Raw genomic sequence first — 16,439 nt, 5'->3', positions numbered from 1 at the left:
ATATTCTTCTCCATCTTCAATGAAATGGAGTTAGAGCAGTGATAGAGGAGAGACAGAGTCAGTTGGCTAAGATTCATGCCCTGAGGCTGCACAGTTTATCCTCAGTCCCTTTTACAAGCAGAGACAGAGGGATGGGGGAGAGAAACATCTTGTTTTCTTCTCACCTCTCAGGTCTAACGTCAATCTAAATCTTAGATCGTAGATGAGAAGGTGGATGGGGGCATTTGAGGTCAGAAGATGGTGCCTATTAGAGGGATATGGTTTCATTGGAGATGAATGTTTTGTCTGGCAAGCTCTCTAAAATGCACTTAACATTTTATAAAAATTCAGAAGATGCTGAAAGCCGTGCCTCACCACTCGCTTTCTCTGTCTATCTCTTTGCTGCTTTCTCTGTCCTAATTGATCGAGCAAGCCAGGCAGTTCTGTATTGTCTGCACTCATTTCCAGTCAAGCTTGTTTAAGCATTACAGACTGGAGTCATATGGCTTTGCTAAGGGGAAAATGTCTCCTAGTATTACCAGAAAGACAGGCCGACAGACAGGCAGACATGGGTGAGAGACAACAACATGCTAACCCCAAACCCAGAAGACAAACCTGAAACACTGCTGTGCATCCTGGAAGTAGTTCTGCAATGTCCTAATGGATATTCTGGATAAGCTTTGATATGCACCTCCATTTAGATGTTCAAAGAACTGCTGTTTGCTATTTTAACATTTAATTTGAATCTCCTACCAAAATGCATTGTGTACATTCAGATGACTTTTTTAACCCCACAGTAATACCATATATGCCTTTTTCTCATACCATTGCCCATACAGTACCCTACACTCCACCAGTGCTACAGGATTCTATAGATCGATAAAGGTAATCAAATGCATGGCACACCAATCCAACTGAACTACAGAAAGCCCACAGTTGGTAATGAGGAGCCAGTAATGACCTGGTCTGGAGGAATTCCATTGGTGGCACATTTAAGCCCTAAACTCTATTCTGTAATGCATTTAAAAACCTGTTTCTTTCATTAAATACATCCAGTGACCCTTTACTTATTGGTTTCTTTTCTTTTATTGTAACTCAGCCAATTACATCACTTGCTCTATCCGTTTTTATTAAACAGTTTGAGCAGCAGATTGGGTAACACGAAACTGCACCTCTATCTGGCACTGGTTTGTATTCCCCTCCGTCTGCTAAATCTTCCTCCCAAAGACTTTATGTTATGGTATAAAAATGTCACACTAACATATGATTTGCTGATGAATGCAAATTATAGGATGTTACAAGCTATTTGCAAAAGCAACCAATATTCTAGTTTTTCTTAAGAGGACAGTCATTATTTCCAAGATAGCAAAAGGTCACTTGTCATGAAAATCTATAAGATGGATCTCTTTAAGTCTATCTTTCTTTTTATCTGTCTGCCAAAAAGGAAAGACAAATGGACACCATTATCATAATCAAAATATCAGAGGACTAAGTCTTCTTGTAATAGTCTTTTTATATTTTGAACCTTTCTTTGGCAAACTGATGGCTTTATGGCTTAGTATTGTTTGTTTTGTTTTTCTAATTATTTTGAGGTTTTACTTTTGCCTTAAATTATCTGTCAGGTATCACAGGCTGTTTGCAGCAGTCACTGTGCTTAAATTGAGTTCTAGAAAACTGAAGCCCATAGTAATCTTAAGTCTTAGTTTAACTTTTAATTTCGATCATACAGCATCCCTTTTAAAAAGTGTCCTCTACAGAGTATGTTCTCCATATTTTCCATTCTTATGAGAGAATATTTGGTCCTCAAGGATACAGAAGTTCTTCAACACACATACACATCCTCACACACTGCATACAGCTCAACGGTCAATTCCCTCCTTTTACCTCTTGTCCGCTCTGTCTCACACTGTCTTGTGACTCATTTGCTGTTCATTGTCCTCCCCTTCCTTGTCCTCTTGATATCTTTCTGTTGTTTCTTCATTTTCTCGAACTCTCTCTCTCGCCTCTTCTCCTGTCTCTCTGACAGCCTCTTCTTAACAGAGCGCAGCAGACTGTGAAAACAGGCGAGAAGCAATGTGTCAGGGATGTGTTTGTGTGTGTTTCATCCTGTATGTCTGCAGAGAGAGGAGGACAGCATAATTAACTAAATGAAACATTAGAATTGAAGTGATACTTATTATGTTACTCCAGATAGTGCAGTTATTTTATTACTTCTGTTTAATCATTACTTGTCTTCTCATAATACTGCTGCCTTCAGGTTCACTCTGAGATATTCATTAAAGAGCTTTGAAATGGACCCTTTAACCTGGCTTAGTTTTGCCCCATAAGTGTTTTTTTCTTAAATATATCAATCAAAGTATGTAAAGGTGCTGAACTGACATATAACAGGAAAGCATGTATATGTATTTAGTAAATTAATTTATTGCACAATGTAAAAAGTTTTAGGAAAGATTGGAATAAGAAATAGAATGACATACAAGTAAGAAGCAACATAACGTTTGCTGTAAAATGTTGTTATGATCTCCATCCTCTTTGCTATGAGGATCACATTTAATCGACTTTCTAGGTTCCTTCATATGTCTTCTACAATACTTGAATACTTGAAGCAAAATTATTACTGTACCTCAATCAATACAATATTGTTTTTCAGGGCAGGTTTCTCAGCGCAATAAAACAGACTTGGATTTAATTGAATAGGGACAGAGAGAAAGAGATATGAGTGAATGAGATAGCGGTGACCTTTTTCTACAGTTTAAAATGCCACAGTTGTTGTCATCATTGACTCCTATGTTTTGCTAAAGTTGGAGGCACTTAGGCTACTGCTTTTGACTCATCAGTTTGGAGTGCTGATCTGAAGATATACCCCTGGAAAAAGAATAGTTTTTAAAATTTTTGCTGATTAGGTTTGAGGGAATACAGAGATGAAAGTCTCAATGAGGGCTCTTATTTATTTGAGACCCATAAAATTAGGTACCATAACATTTGTAATAGTTCCCAAGAACATTTTTTGAGAGCTACCTTTTTGTTAAGAGTATTACACAACCAAAACTCAACACTGAGTTAATGTTCTAGATAGACCATATCTGTGTGTGTCTGTAGAGGAGGCTTTCTTCTACCTGGGTGACCTGGTCTTATCTAAGCTGTGGTTTCACCCTGCTACAGTACCTCACCCACTGGCAAAGTCTTTTTGTGTGCGTTCGTTGTAACACTGCGTGCAGCCGTCACTGTGATCTCACATCAGTCAGAGGCTGCTGAGCCACACATTGACATTCCAGACTGCCTGCCTGCCTGCCTCTCTGGCAAAAATAGATATGTAAAACGACAAGCTCTTTTCCCCCGTTTTGCCACGCATAGTTTGTCTGAGCTGGTGGGAAAAAAAGAAAGGTCTCTGGTCTGTGTCAGCTCCAATGAGAAAGAGTCAGCATGTGTGGAGGGGAGTGACGAATCACCGTTTAGGCAAATGAGAAAGAGGAGAAAAAAGTGAAAGGAGACAAGGTTCACACCCTTAACCAGTGTTGACGTAGCAGGTAGACAGGGTTTTATTGGTGACTGGGTTTTAAAGCTGCTGATAAATGATATTTTTGCCAGCATACTGACAATACTGTATCTTCATTATAACTTGAGATCTCACAGTTTTCATGTGCGAAAGTCAAGGTAGTTCAGTGGTTTTTGTTACCCCTAAGATTTATTGTTCTAAGCCAATAGTTCCAAATAGGCATTATAATTGGAAAGCAACATTACACAAGTTTTTCAAATAGCAGGGTAGCAGTCTTACCTGACTACTTGAATTTTATAATTCTGTTTGCTACATTAAATGAAGCAAATTCAAATAATTTTTCTCTAAATTTTCTTTTGCTCCAAAGGGACAACCATAGATGTAGTTTTGAACCACCATTGCTACCCCTAAATCAATGCTGCTAACATGGTAAAAAAAAAAAAATTAACATAAAATAGTAGTGTATCTAAACCCATATCTGAATGAGGGATTGATGTGTTTGAACTTGAGCACTGAGCAAATTCAGAGGTATGACTCAAATGAAAGGCAATAGCGGCCTCTCTGGTCAAATCCTTAAGTGGGCACCGACTACTGAATTGATCATGTTATGCATGCATAACACTGTGGATTTTTCACATTAACATTGCAGCGGGAGGTTAGAGGTCTGGCTCAGCTACAGAACAGCAGCCCCGGAGATGTCTTTTCAGAGACTTTTGACTGTTTGACTTGTCTGCTTGGCTTGTCAAAATACAACTTTGCCTTTTCTTTCATCCAACAAAGGTGTAAAGGTAAAGTTTTAGCATCCACTAATGCCATAAATTCAATATAATGCAAAACACAGACGTAGGGTGGTCATGATGGATTTTCTTAGCACGTGGCTTTGGCAGTGTCATGATCTTATTTCCATGTAAGGTGATGCTATTATTTTATTATTTTTCATTAATACAATGACATTTATCACCAGGCACTCCACTGTCTTTTTTAAGGAAAACATACAGTATATGTGACTTTACAAGGTCAACTCATTTTGCATAGATTAGTTGCGTTTTGTGGGAATCAATAAAATCATGATAGATGGCCCTGGTTATTGCACTGGGCTGGTGGAGTAGTTGTCACATAGCGGAAATCAGTGCCTCTTTTTCCCTCCCCTTTTTTTTTTCTCTTTTCTCTGTTGTCTTAAGCAGTTCTATACATTTAGAAATAAGAAATGTAACATCTTGCTGTTTATCTCAAAAAAGATTACACAAACATACTCCGGAAAGATCTTCCAGTGTCACAGAGTGCAAAAAGTGTAATATCCTAAGCTTTACACTTTAAGAAGTGAGCAGTTTTGTTTGCCGTTGTCTGTCTTCTCTCAGATCTGAGCATTGTGATAGTTTGCTCTGTGTCCTGCAGCTTGTCCCTGTTTGCTTCAAGAAGTATTGCTTGTCCAAACAAGACTGTAAAAATGGAGCTGTTTCAGTTTCAAATGACAAGTTCAAATGAAAATCGGGTTTTAAAAATTATAGAAGGCTAGGGTTAGCGTATGTATAGTCAATACATGGGCTAATGATTTGCAATTCAATACAAATCAGTGACTGGTAAGTACCTCTGTTAATGATGGTGGTTCCATTGCTGACCACAGTTGGTACATATTGCTAAATTATTATAATGTCAGTGTCTGACCAAACAAATCGTTCTAGTGAAGTGGGAGGATTGTACTCAACGGTCTCTTAAACCTGCAATCAAACATGCCTTAAGGCAACTGCAAACACTTACCAGAAGTTTATTAGTGTTGCTTTTACTGGTTGTCATTAATTTTTATAGGAGGCTTTTACACCAGGACCAGCATTTGTATAGGAAACACTTAATCTGTGTCATTTTGGGGTCTTTTGGTGACCTTCAAAAATGGTCGACATACAAAGATACTGAATATGAGCTGGAAATATCAGTCCAGCATCAGCGGGCTTCAAAATGTGATACAGGTTAAACACTATCTCCAGTGCCCTCGGCTATCCTCGGAGGATGACTGAGGCCAAGACCAGCAGGGGGTCAGTTTGTGAGAGCACAACAGGGATGACAGATGGGCACTCTGGCTCCACCCTGCTGGCTACCCATCTACTGTGATGGATGCAGGAATGAGAGGAGCACAGGGTCTTTGGATTTCATTTGCTCACCACTGTTCACTTGCTCCTATTGATTTAGTGGTGACGGACAGTGGGACACTGTGTGTGTCTGTGTGTGTGTGTGTGTGTGTGTGTGTGTGTGTGTGTGTGTGTGTGTGTGTGTGTGTGTGTGTGTGTGTGTGTGTGTGTGTGTGTGTTTGTGTGTCTAAGTGTGGGAGAGTAATGTGCATTGCATCTTACTTGGGTTTAATCGATGAATCACTCCCTTACGAACAGTGACAAACAACCGGACCCCCCCCCCGAAAAAAACTGATTCTTTTTCAGAGTATTGAAGTACAGAGTTTGTGTTTTTATAGTAGTAAATTGGAGTTAATGAGGTGCTTTGAATGGAAAAATCTTACCATAGACTCTGAGACTGAGTCTTATTAAATTGTGGGGTGGAGGAGTGACTTTATTCACGTTTCTTACGGTCATAATTTCGAGCCGGTGATCATTAATATTCATATGTCATAAAATGCCAGAAGAACACATTTAATTTTGCGTTATTTTTTTTCTCACTTTCTCTCACTCAGTTTTAGTTGTCTCACTTTCTTGTCATTGTTTTCTCTTTCTCATAAAGTCAAAGAGCTGACATCAAGTTCCCTAGTGAGCACAGACTCTTCATCCATCTCCCTAACACTTATTACTATTGCGTGTGTGTGTGTGTGTGTGTGTGTGTGTGTGTGTGTGTGTGTGTGTGTGTGTGTGTGTGTGTGTGTGTGTGTGTGTGTGTGTGTGTGCTGGAAGTAGCAGTGGGTGTTTTTCATCCATTATTGACAGAGACACTGGGATTAAATAAAAATCTCTCAATCTCAATCTCTCAATTGAGGCAGGCAATCTGTTCATGACTGCATGTACATTCAATAGCAGTCAGCAGACCATACGGTGAAGGAATGAGGTAATACTTACTGAGCATCAGTGATGAACATCTCCCTCCCACCCTCACAACTTCTTTCCTTGTCAGGACGGGAAGGAGATGTGGGATAGACGGAAGATCAAAAACAGATTTTATCCCCATAAAATAAGAAATGAACAAACATCCCTGCCACAGTATGGTGCCAGGAGCTGCGAAAGGACACGGGGTTGGTAACAGACCGATCAAACCCAGCTGTTGCCATGCGTCCCTACAGCGGCAGCAGCTCCCACCGGTTTCTCTTGGCCCCGGCGGCTTTCTGTGCATCCTCTCACAATCCCGGGCCGCACACCGACTGCTGATGGATTTTTTCCTGCTAAATGTGTGTTTAGGATTGCTAACTTCCACTAGTAGAAATACAGTACAGCCAGAGATGGATAGTGGTGGGGTCCTTTTGTTGAAGGAGGTTTTGTTTAGCAATAGTAACTCATATTTTATTGTGTGAGGGACAGATTAAACCTAATTTAAGCCAAATTGCCTGCAGCTACCAACATCTCTGAAACTGCTGAATCTGCAGGCATACATGTCCAAATTTACACAACTACTATATAAATGTACATATGTATATATATACTGTATATACTGTATATAGTTTCTTGCCAGCCCGTGAATATTTCTCTAGATCCATCCTTGCTGTTGTGTAATCAATCCAAACATGTATTTTCTTTAAATTAGCTGACGAAATAATTGTGATTTTATGTCTCCCTCCCCTTCTACATGAGTGGATCAAGCGCAGAGTTTTTACTGCATGTGGGCTCAGTCATGAGATTCTTGAATTGTGTTGCTCAAATCAAAAAAATGAAAGAAGGAAAGAGCTCCAGAATTTCAGGTGAGATTTGAGAATGGCTCACAGCAGATTGCTGGTTCAAACCGAGTAGCACACTACCTACAGAGCTTTATACATTCATTTTCTTGTAACCTTTTTTTTGAAACTCTCTCAAGTCAAGATTTCTATTAATTAAAAAAAAAATGTAAAATATATATTTAAAATCATGATACCAGTTTCAGGCAAGTTATATCAGCAAACACATATGCAGTTCAAGTAAACTTGAAGAGTCATGCTCTTCATGTGCGTACTGTATGTGTGTGCATACATGTGTGCTTATGAATGAGAAAAGAGATATAGAGAAAAAGTGCGCGTATTATTTTGGACATCTGACAAAAATTGTCAGATGGGAGTGTCAAAACACGCCTGCTCCCAACTTCACTGACGCTGTGTGTGTATGCGTGTAACCGCAGCAGAATCATGTCTTGCTCTAAGCAGGTGAAGCTACAGGACTCTAGCACAGTCCTGCAATCCCTTCTGATGACAAAACAAAACGAGATTATAAATATTTATTCAGATCTAGTCTCCTGTGGCCCAAATGAACACCTGTGATTTCACTGTATTCTTCTTTGCCCCCAACAATATGCATCAGCAATGTCCCGTTTGTCTCCCACAGGACATTTGTAATTCCTCCCTAAATTTCCTTTAGGACAATCTATATTCCAGCCACAGGATGATAAGGTGTACATTTATTTTCTTGAATTTATTATTTAGACAAACAAATAGGGGATATAATTCCAGAAAATTCATTATCCTCATATTTGATCATACCATACTTACATACACACATACGTCCATACTTTGGATTGTTTATGCTTGTTAATTGTGGCTAATTGAAATGCATAATACAATACAATTGCATTGTACAGTTGTGTGTGGGGCGGGTGTATGCACATGCATCCTTAGAGTGAATCAAGCAGGTGTGTTTGTGCCACTTCCTGGCTGCAGAGACACTGTCTCATGGTATCAGTGTAACAGCAGCTAGTTTTCTCTCTAATGGCCGCTTATTCTTACTCTGTTTGTTCGCAGTAACAAAATGTGCAGTAGCCATAATAGCTGCAAAGAACACGCACCGAATTAAGGAGCCTTCAGTACAATAATGATTACGGTTATTGTTAAGGTTTGGGTTAGGCTGTCAACAATGAATGGAAGTCAGTGCAATGTCCTCACAACGACAGATACTGCTCTTTTATAGTGGGTCATAACACACTCTCAATCACACATCACATATTGTGTTTAATTCCTTTTCTTTACAACCTCAGACCCAGCAAAGTGGTGGGAATAAATAGGGTCGCTAAATGTTTAATTTCGATCGAAGACAAGTGGAGCCGGTTATGACACTATAGTTAAAAGTGCAGTCCTCAATAGAGCTCCAGGTTTCACAGTTTTGATCGAAGGAGCTCACGTCTGGCCGAGTGGCCAGTAAAATGACTGGCTCTCTTTCATGTGAGAGAGAAATTGGCTATAAGGACCTTGGTCTCAGGCTGCAATCAATCAACCAACCACATTTTCTGACCATTTTTCAATTATGCATGTTAAGGCTTAATGGCAAGGTAGTGATGTGGCCAGGAAAGGCTTCACCTGATTTTTTATTTTTACTTTAAAAAAGATTCAGAATCAGATTACAAATCAGCAGCACACACGCTATAAAGTGGCTAAACTCTAGTGTGGCTGCTGTTTCCAAGTGAATTGCAGACTTTTGCCCGAAGGTATGATGCTTTTGCTTATATTTCAGTTAATTAACTGAATTAAGACCAAATATATTTCATTGCTTGCAAGACAATTTAGAAAAGCAGAATCCCCATCTTTTATAAATGCAGCTGCTTGACATTATCAGCTAGCTGACCAAGTTGTGAAAGTCTTAGAGGCTTTTAGATCAGCTGTCAGTAGTGTTTAGTTGGGGATTCAAGCATCAATGTGTTCCAAACAGCTGATTGTTTTCCACCTTCGGGACAAATCACTCTGATATCTGCCTCTATATCTTTGTCTCTGGCCACAGTTTATACAATAATGGCATTTTACCTCATTCCATCGCCTCCTAACTTTAGTAATTTCCTTGTATCTTCTGATTAACACTGTTTTTCAAACACAGACATCCACACATCCTTAACACATTCTATTTGTTATCTATCCTGTCTACCACTTTATTTCTTTCTCTGTCTCAAATTCAATATTTTTTCAATAAAGATTGCAGTCTAATAGGAGGAATGTCTTCACTTTTATAACAAGATATTAGATTTTATCCTCTTTGACGCACTATAAAAATGTCCTGGGCAGAGATTGAGGGCTATGTCTGACCTTGTTCTGTGTGTGTGTGTGTGTGTGTGTGTGTGTGTGTGTGTGTGTGTGTGTGTGTGTGTGTGTGTGTGTGTGTGTGTGTGTGTGTGTTTGCGTGTGTGTGTGTGTGTGCGTGCGTGCGTGTGTGTGTGTGTGTTTGTGTATGTGTGTTTGCACATTTGTGTTAAGATATACAGCAGTTCAGTTTTCATTTTTAGCAGACCTCACAGTCCTTCATTCACATACGTTTACACTGTAGTTGTTAAATACAGTGACAGTCATTCACTACTGATTTGTGATCAACTGGGGTTTCATTGGCTTGCTTGGTTACCATTTAGTATCTGTTGTAGAAACATAAAGTTTAACTTAGACACTTAATATCCCTCACCTTTATGAAAAAAGTGAAATGTTGGCCTAAATTCAACTGGAAATAACTGACAGTGACTGAAAATATTTCTTGTTTTTGGTCTAGGATGCCTCACAAATACACACAATTTGCAGCAATATTGATCATCAGGCTTATCAAATACAAGAGCCATCTTCACTTCGTCTGTTTGATCTTGAAGCCATTGATGCAGTTGGCAATATTCATTGTAGAAAAACCTTTTTTATCATCAACCTCATTTTGTTAGTATCTTCAACAGAGACAAGCTTGTACTTGTTTCCACACGTTTTCATGATGACCTTTAAATTCCCAATTCATGTCTCCAGTGTGGATATGTCAAACGTTTTCTTTTTAAACTAAGACATGGTATTCTCCTGTATTATATCAATTTCTTCAGTAAATCTCCTAAGCTGTAGAGCTTACCATGGGTAAAAGAAAGTCTTTGAGCCAGAGGGTGCTGATACAACTTTCCTCCTCCTACAAACACCCCTGCAGGTCAACAGCTGACTAAGTGGTCAAGTCAGATTGAAAAGGCCTTAAGGGTGGGTTGAATCAGCACATTTAAAAACTGGTGCAAGTTCCATGGCCAGAGCAAGCGGACCATCTATGTAGGGCTGTAACTGACAATTATTTTCATTATCAAATTATCTGCTGACGGTTTTCTTAATTAATCTTTTGGTCTATGAACTGCCAAAAAACCGTGCAAAATGTCCATCACAGTTTCCTAAAAAAATGTTTTGTTTGAGCAACAGTCCAAAATATATCAAATATTGAATTTACTGTCCTATAAAACTCAGAAGAGCAGCAAATCCTCACAAGTAAGAAGCAGGAACTGGGGAATATGTTACATTTTTTTTCTGTGTCATTAATAAAAAGCATCAGGAACTAAAAAAGGTCAGTTTCAGGTAAAGTAGACAGTTCTTAAAAAGGTAAAGGTAAATTAAACATGTGCTAGGTTAATTAAGTAAGTACAGTGGAACATAGTTATTTACTTGTAAAATGACCTCTCAGAGAGAAAGTTAGAAGCTCATCCACATCTGCGTCAGCTGCCATACAGTCAACTAAATGAGACATACAGAGAGGCGTGCCTGCGGTGGGTAGGCCCGACTTTGCGCCTGTGGGGCAATACTAGAGATTCTTCTACGGAAGGTAGCTAGGGTTTGCCCAAAAGAGATGCTAGGTTTGTCGCTAGGTGTTTTTGTGAAGAAAAGTTGCTAAATGGGTGTGAAAAGTCAGTAAAAACAAAGACACTAAGTTGGGAACATTGCCTGTAAACACCTTCAATTCATTTTGAAAGACAGTTAATGTCACTCACTAACTCACTCAGTCATTGATTTTCGCGTTTATAGGGCTGGCCTGTTTGTTGCAGTCCAGCCAAAAATCAAGTAATGATGTAGAGTTGTCCAGACCAGTTTACAAGTATTAGAATCAGTTCAATTGGTACATTTGTATTAAAAACAGAGTTTAAGTCTTAAAATAAACATTTTGATTTACAGTAGCTGTCAAAGTTATTAAAATTACAATCTCAAATATTTCAGTCCTGCTTGTTTTGGCGACACCTGTAGTTACTGGTGGTAACAGCAAATGTGGTTTAATACTACAGGTCACAGAATTCTGGGGGCAGCAAAACAAACTATTGGTGTTTTTAATAAAAAAGTGTCCATCATTCTGTAAGCAACAGTGATCTGATTTTATACTGCACATGGCATGAGTCTGCAAACAGCAGGGCACAGTGAAAAGAGCTGGTTCCCTTGCTGAGAAGTTGGAGGTGTGCAGCCTGTCGCCTGCAGCTTTTCATCTTACAGCTCACTGTGGCTTCTCCTTGTTGTTCCATTACTCCCTGCAATATTTCAGCCTGATCCGCTGTCCATGGATGCTAAAAATGACCGTTGTCTTGTTTTGTAGACGCAAAATCTTCGAGATTGCCATTTTCAGGCATATAGGTAAATAAGTAAATATTTAGATGGTTTGTTTACTTTGAAGTGGAGAACGAAACTGTATTTCTGTCATCTTTTGTTGGAGATTTTTTTTTTTTTTTTTACTGCAGTGATGTGTGTGCTGTCTGTTACGGGCAATACCCCATGTAATCAAAATCAATTTGTTTGACTGTAATGCTACAATTACACCTGGGGAGAAGAGTAGATTAAAGCCTGTCATCTTTGGATGATTGAATTAGAACGTTATTAAAAAGGATAATGATTGTGTGAAAGCAAACATTAGGCTTTGATTACTACTCTCATCAAGAGGTAATATTTAGTTAAATGCAAAACAGCTTATTAAATGTGCGAGCTTAACAGGGAAATAGTATTAGTAAATTAACCAGCAGCTCTAGCACAACTCTCTAAACTGTGTTTGCCTATAGAGGAGCTGTTTTCTAGCCATTAATTAGAATGGGGATCTCTCCCCCCATTCCTGAGGATGGGAACATGCGTGTATGCGTGTGATGTAGTCAGTTCACATATAGAATGATAGTTATGTTAATATTATTTTTTGTAATTAATAGCTTTACACATGGACTTGCACCTCCCAGATGCATCTCTCACTCTACTCTGTTGATTATAGTGATAGGCTCATAGCAGGAATCAGTATTATATTTTAATATACTCTATTATACTGCAGTCCAAAAATTAGTTTTTGCAGGGTTTCATTGCTCCAAATTAAGGCAAGTTTGGGCATTTGAGGCCTTGAATAAAAGTTATGAATGAATGCTAATGTTATGAATGAATGCTAATGTTTAAATTTCACTATATTTTTTGAGTCCAATGAAAATCCAACCAAAAATTTGTATTCAGTGTTTTTTCATGGAAAGTTACATGTAGCAGTGTATATGAAGTAATGGTACTGGTAGCAGAAGTTGTAATAGTTAAATACCCCAGCCACATACAGTATGAGCAAAAAGGTCTGAATATCAGTATAAATAAAAAGCACACAGACAAAGACAAACTCTGCATCTTATAGAGGATGCAGTGCTGCATTATAAGCAAAGTGATTTGAGAGCCCTTTTTCCCAGGTAGGTAATTTAATTCTTCGAGGTCAATGTTGGTTGGTTTTGGGGTCGCCCCTGTAGCCAGTCCCTACTCTAATAAAACCAGACTGGTGCAGGACCAGGGGGCTAAAAACCCCCATTAACTTTTCTCCAATCAACATGGGGACAGGTAACCTCATGACCCTGCAAAGCTGCCATACTCCCTGATCATGTGGCCTGGGAGCTGCAGAGCTGATGACTAGGCAGCTGGAGTCAGACATCATTCTAAGAGACAGTCTGCTGGTAGTTTCTGCCAAACCTCCATTGCTATACATTTAAGTTTTTTTTACGTTTGCAGGAGTTCTTTTTGCAATGGCAGATTTCGGCTCCCTCCAAAGGTTTTCTATGGCATTTAGGTTAGGACTCATTGCTGGCCAGTTTAAAACAGTACATCTTTTCCTTTTCAACCAGTCGTTTGTGCTGCTGGATGTCTGTTTTGGGTTGTTGTCCTTCTGAAAGACCGTTGAGCTGGACTTCATTTCATCGCCTATAAACAAAATGATGAACTGCATTCACCAAGAGTTCTACTTTGGTTTCATCTGTCCATAGAACATTATCTCAGAAAGCCCTGCTTGGTTTAGTGTGCAGCGTATGGTACGGGCTGAAACCACCACTCCAGATTGCTCCAGATCAGCCTGAAGCTCTTTAGATGTCGTGTTGCGAGGTGTTATTTCCACAATGCGCACTGACCTTCGCAGACTCCTCTCATTGAGTTTCTTCTGAGTGCCACGTCCTTGAAGCATTTAACAGTTTTATGGCTGTGAAACTTCTTGATAACATTAGGAACTGACGAAAAAGGGATTTCAGGAGCTTTGGCGATTGCCTCGTAGCCTTTGGAATTGTTGTTTTTTGATGACAACATTTCTGATGCTCTCAGACAGCTCTCTTGTCTTCACCATTGTGAAAAAGAAACTGGAAACAATCAGCCCCTTATTATGCAGTAAAACCATCATTCATTGGTTAATTCAGGTCATTTGAACACTGAAAATGAATAAAGGGTGAGTTTTATTTGTGTTTGTTTTTTTGAGGAACTAATTTAAATTCAACAAAAGGGTGCCATTAATTGTGTCAAGAGTACTTTTTTTTTTCAATATAAGAAAACATTTTTTGTTGTTCAGAAACATTTTATTAAAATATTTTGATTATACAAAATTGCATGCAATGACAATCTTACACGGCTATTGATTTCGTGTACAAGCAGATACCACCCACATTCTGCTTACCAGTGGGGTCTTGTCTCTATCAAGTCGTATCAGTGTTCCTGAGCCTTCAATATACAGATCCAAGTCAGAAACCCAACTGTCAAACCAACTCTCCATGAAGGCCATGATACACGCATTCCTGTGCTTTTGCAGGTGGTAGACATTTATCTGTAGTTCATCCAGTATGCTATGCAATAAGTGTACATTTACAAGAATAACTTCTTTCTTTTTGGTGGTATTCTTCAGCTGCTCTCTCAGACTGCCTTCCTTTCCCCTATTCCTCCTAGTTTGCTTGTTTGTGTTGTTGTCTGTGTATATCTACAGAGTATCTCTTATGGTGTATTCCAGACTGTAGTGATGACTCCAGTTCTGCTATATTGCAACTAAGAAAAAGGGCCCAATGTAATATCAGCAGCCATGGAGTGGGCCATTTTCCCATCCAAACAGTGGTGAAGACATTCAAACTATCAGAACAATTAGAAGTGGTTTGTAGACATCCATCTTCTCCGGTCTATTGTGCACCTATAGAAATAATTTCAGTGACCCCATGGGGTATCATTTAGTGCCACAATCTGGACAAAATTTACATTTTAAACCCCACAAGCAAAAACAACAGAATGTTGTTCATTCTGTCCATTACTTTCACATTTAATATTGTTTCCTGTCAGGGCCACTAGTGGAACTCTGGTCTTATTGTTTAATTACTCTCTTTGCTTCTCTCTCTCCCTCTTTTTTCCTCCCCTACACCACCACCACATCCCCCTTTTATTTCTTCTTTAGTGGGATGCCATCACGGAGATGGATGAGCACAACCGGCCCATCCATACTTTCCAGGTTTGCAATGTGATGGAGCCCAACCAGAACAACTGGCTTCGTTCCAACTGGATCTCTCGACAGGCAGCTCAAAAGATATATGTGGAGCTTCGCTTCACCCTGCGTGACTGCAACTCTATCCCTTGGGTGTCTGGTACCTGCAAGGAGACCTTCAACCTCTTCTACCATGAGACTGATGAGGCTCATGGTGTCAAATTTAAGCCTACACAGTACAGCAAGATTGACACCATCGCTGCTGATGAGAGCTTTACTCAGATGGATCTCGGAGACCGCATCCTCAAGCTCAACACTGAGGTGCGTGAGGTGGGACCCATGACAAGGAAGGGCTTCTATCTGGCATTCCAGGACATTGGTGCCTGCATTGCCTTGGTTTCGGTGAGGGTTTACTATAAGAAATGTCCATTCACGCTTAGAAACCTGGCCTCATTTCCAGACACGGTGCCTCGTGTGGACTCTTCCTCATTGGTGGAGGTGAGGGGGGCGTGTATTGACCATGCTGAAGAAAGAGACACACCCAAACTTTTCTGTGGAGCTGATGGTGATTGGTTGGTTCCCTTGGGAAGATGCGTCTGCAGCGTTGGGTATGAGGAGATCGATGGCTCATGTGTGGGTGAGTTTTTCCAAACTTTCTATTAATCATTTTGCTTTTGATTAATAAACGTACCATTTGAAAAATCGAAAAAATTCCACCGATTTTTGCAATACTTAGCAACTGGCCCTGGTCCTGTCAGGGCAACTGGCATTTAGAATACAACCTTGCCAGTTAAATGCTTTCTAGATATTGCTGTTTTTTTGTCAGCATTGGTAGGTCATGGTCAGTTTTTCCTCACTTGCAATATTTGTGTTTCATATGTGTAAACTAAACCTTCATACAGAGTTGTAACTTGCCATGGCATTGAATTAATAATTTCCTAAATTAATCATCGCCTAAATTAACCATTTCCTAAATCCCCTACTCATTGATCAGAATTCACCTAAAAGCAAAGGTGAATGCTATTTTCATTTCATACTGACCACTTGAGAACTGACATGAAGGTTTTCTTGATTTGTTTTGTTTTAATATACAACCAGGGTAACAGTATTTTCTGTCACTACTTTCGTTCTGAAAGCTGAGCTAAATTGCAATGTTGAGTAGGACGCCTATATCTACTTTCTACTATGTACAATTCTTACTTTCTACTAAGATGCTTCCCTCTCTTCATCTTTTTTCACTCTTTTCTGTCCGTTCCCTTCATTCACTCATATAATCTCTTATCAACATGGTAAGACATACAGTATTATATAGCAACCTAGCCAGGGAGTCGATTTCTTATTTGGTCTATTTAACATAAGTATTAATGCATCAGCCAGTGAGATAG

At 39.3% G+C, this 16,439-nt stretch overlaps 1 protein-coding gene across 1 annotated transcript in view; it reads left to right on the top strand.

Moving 5' to 3' along the window:
* The window catches only part of LOC120801269 (ephrin type-A receptor 6-like), a 156,034-nt gene that overhangs the window by 21,376 nt on the left and 118,219 nt on the right, over positions 1–16,439 (top strand). Inside the window, exon 3 of the mRNA XM_040148036.1 lies at positions 15,028–15,691. Within this exon, the coding sequence (XP_040003970.1) occupies positions 15,028–15,691 (664 nt within the window). The remainder of the gene's footprint in view (positions 1–15,027; positions 15,692–16,439) is intronic.

This window comes from Xiphias gladius, chromosome 16 (assembly GCF_016859285.1).
Source record: "Xiphias gladius isolate SHS-SW01 ecotype Sanya breed wild chromosome 16, ASM1685928v1, whole genome shotgun sequence".
NCBI lineage: Eukaryota > Metazoa > Chordata > Actinopteri > Istiophoriformes > Xiphiidae > Xiphias > Xiphias gladius.
The sequence above is the reverse complement of the archived record's forward strand: the minus strand, read 5'-3'. Positions and strand labels throughout refer to the sequence as shown.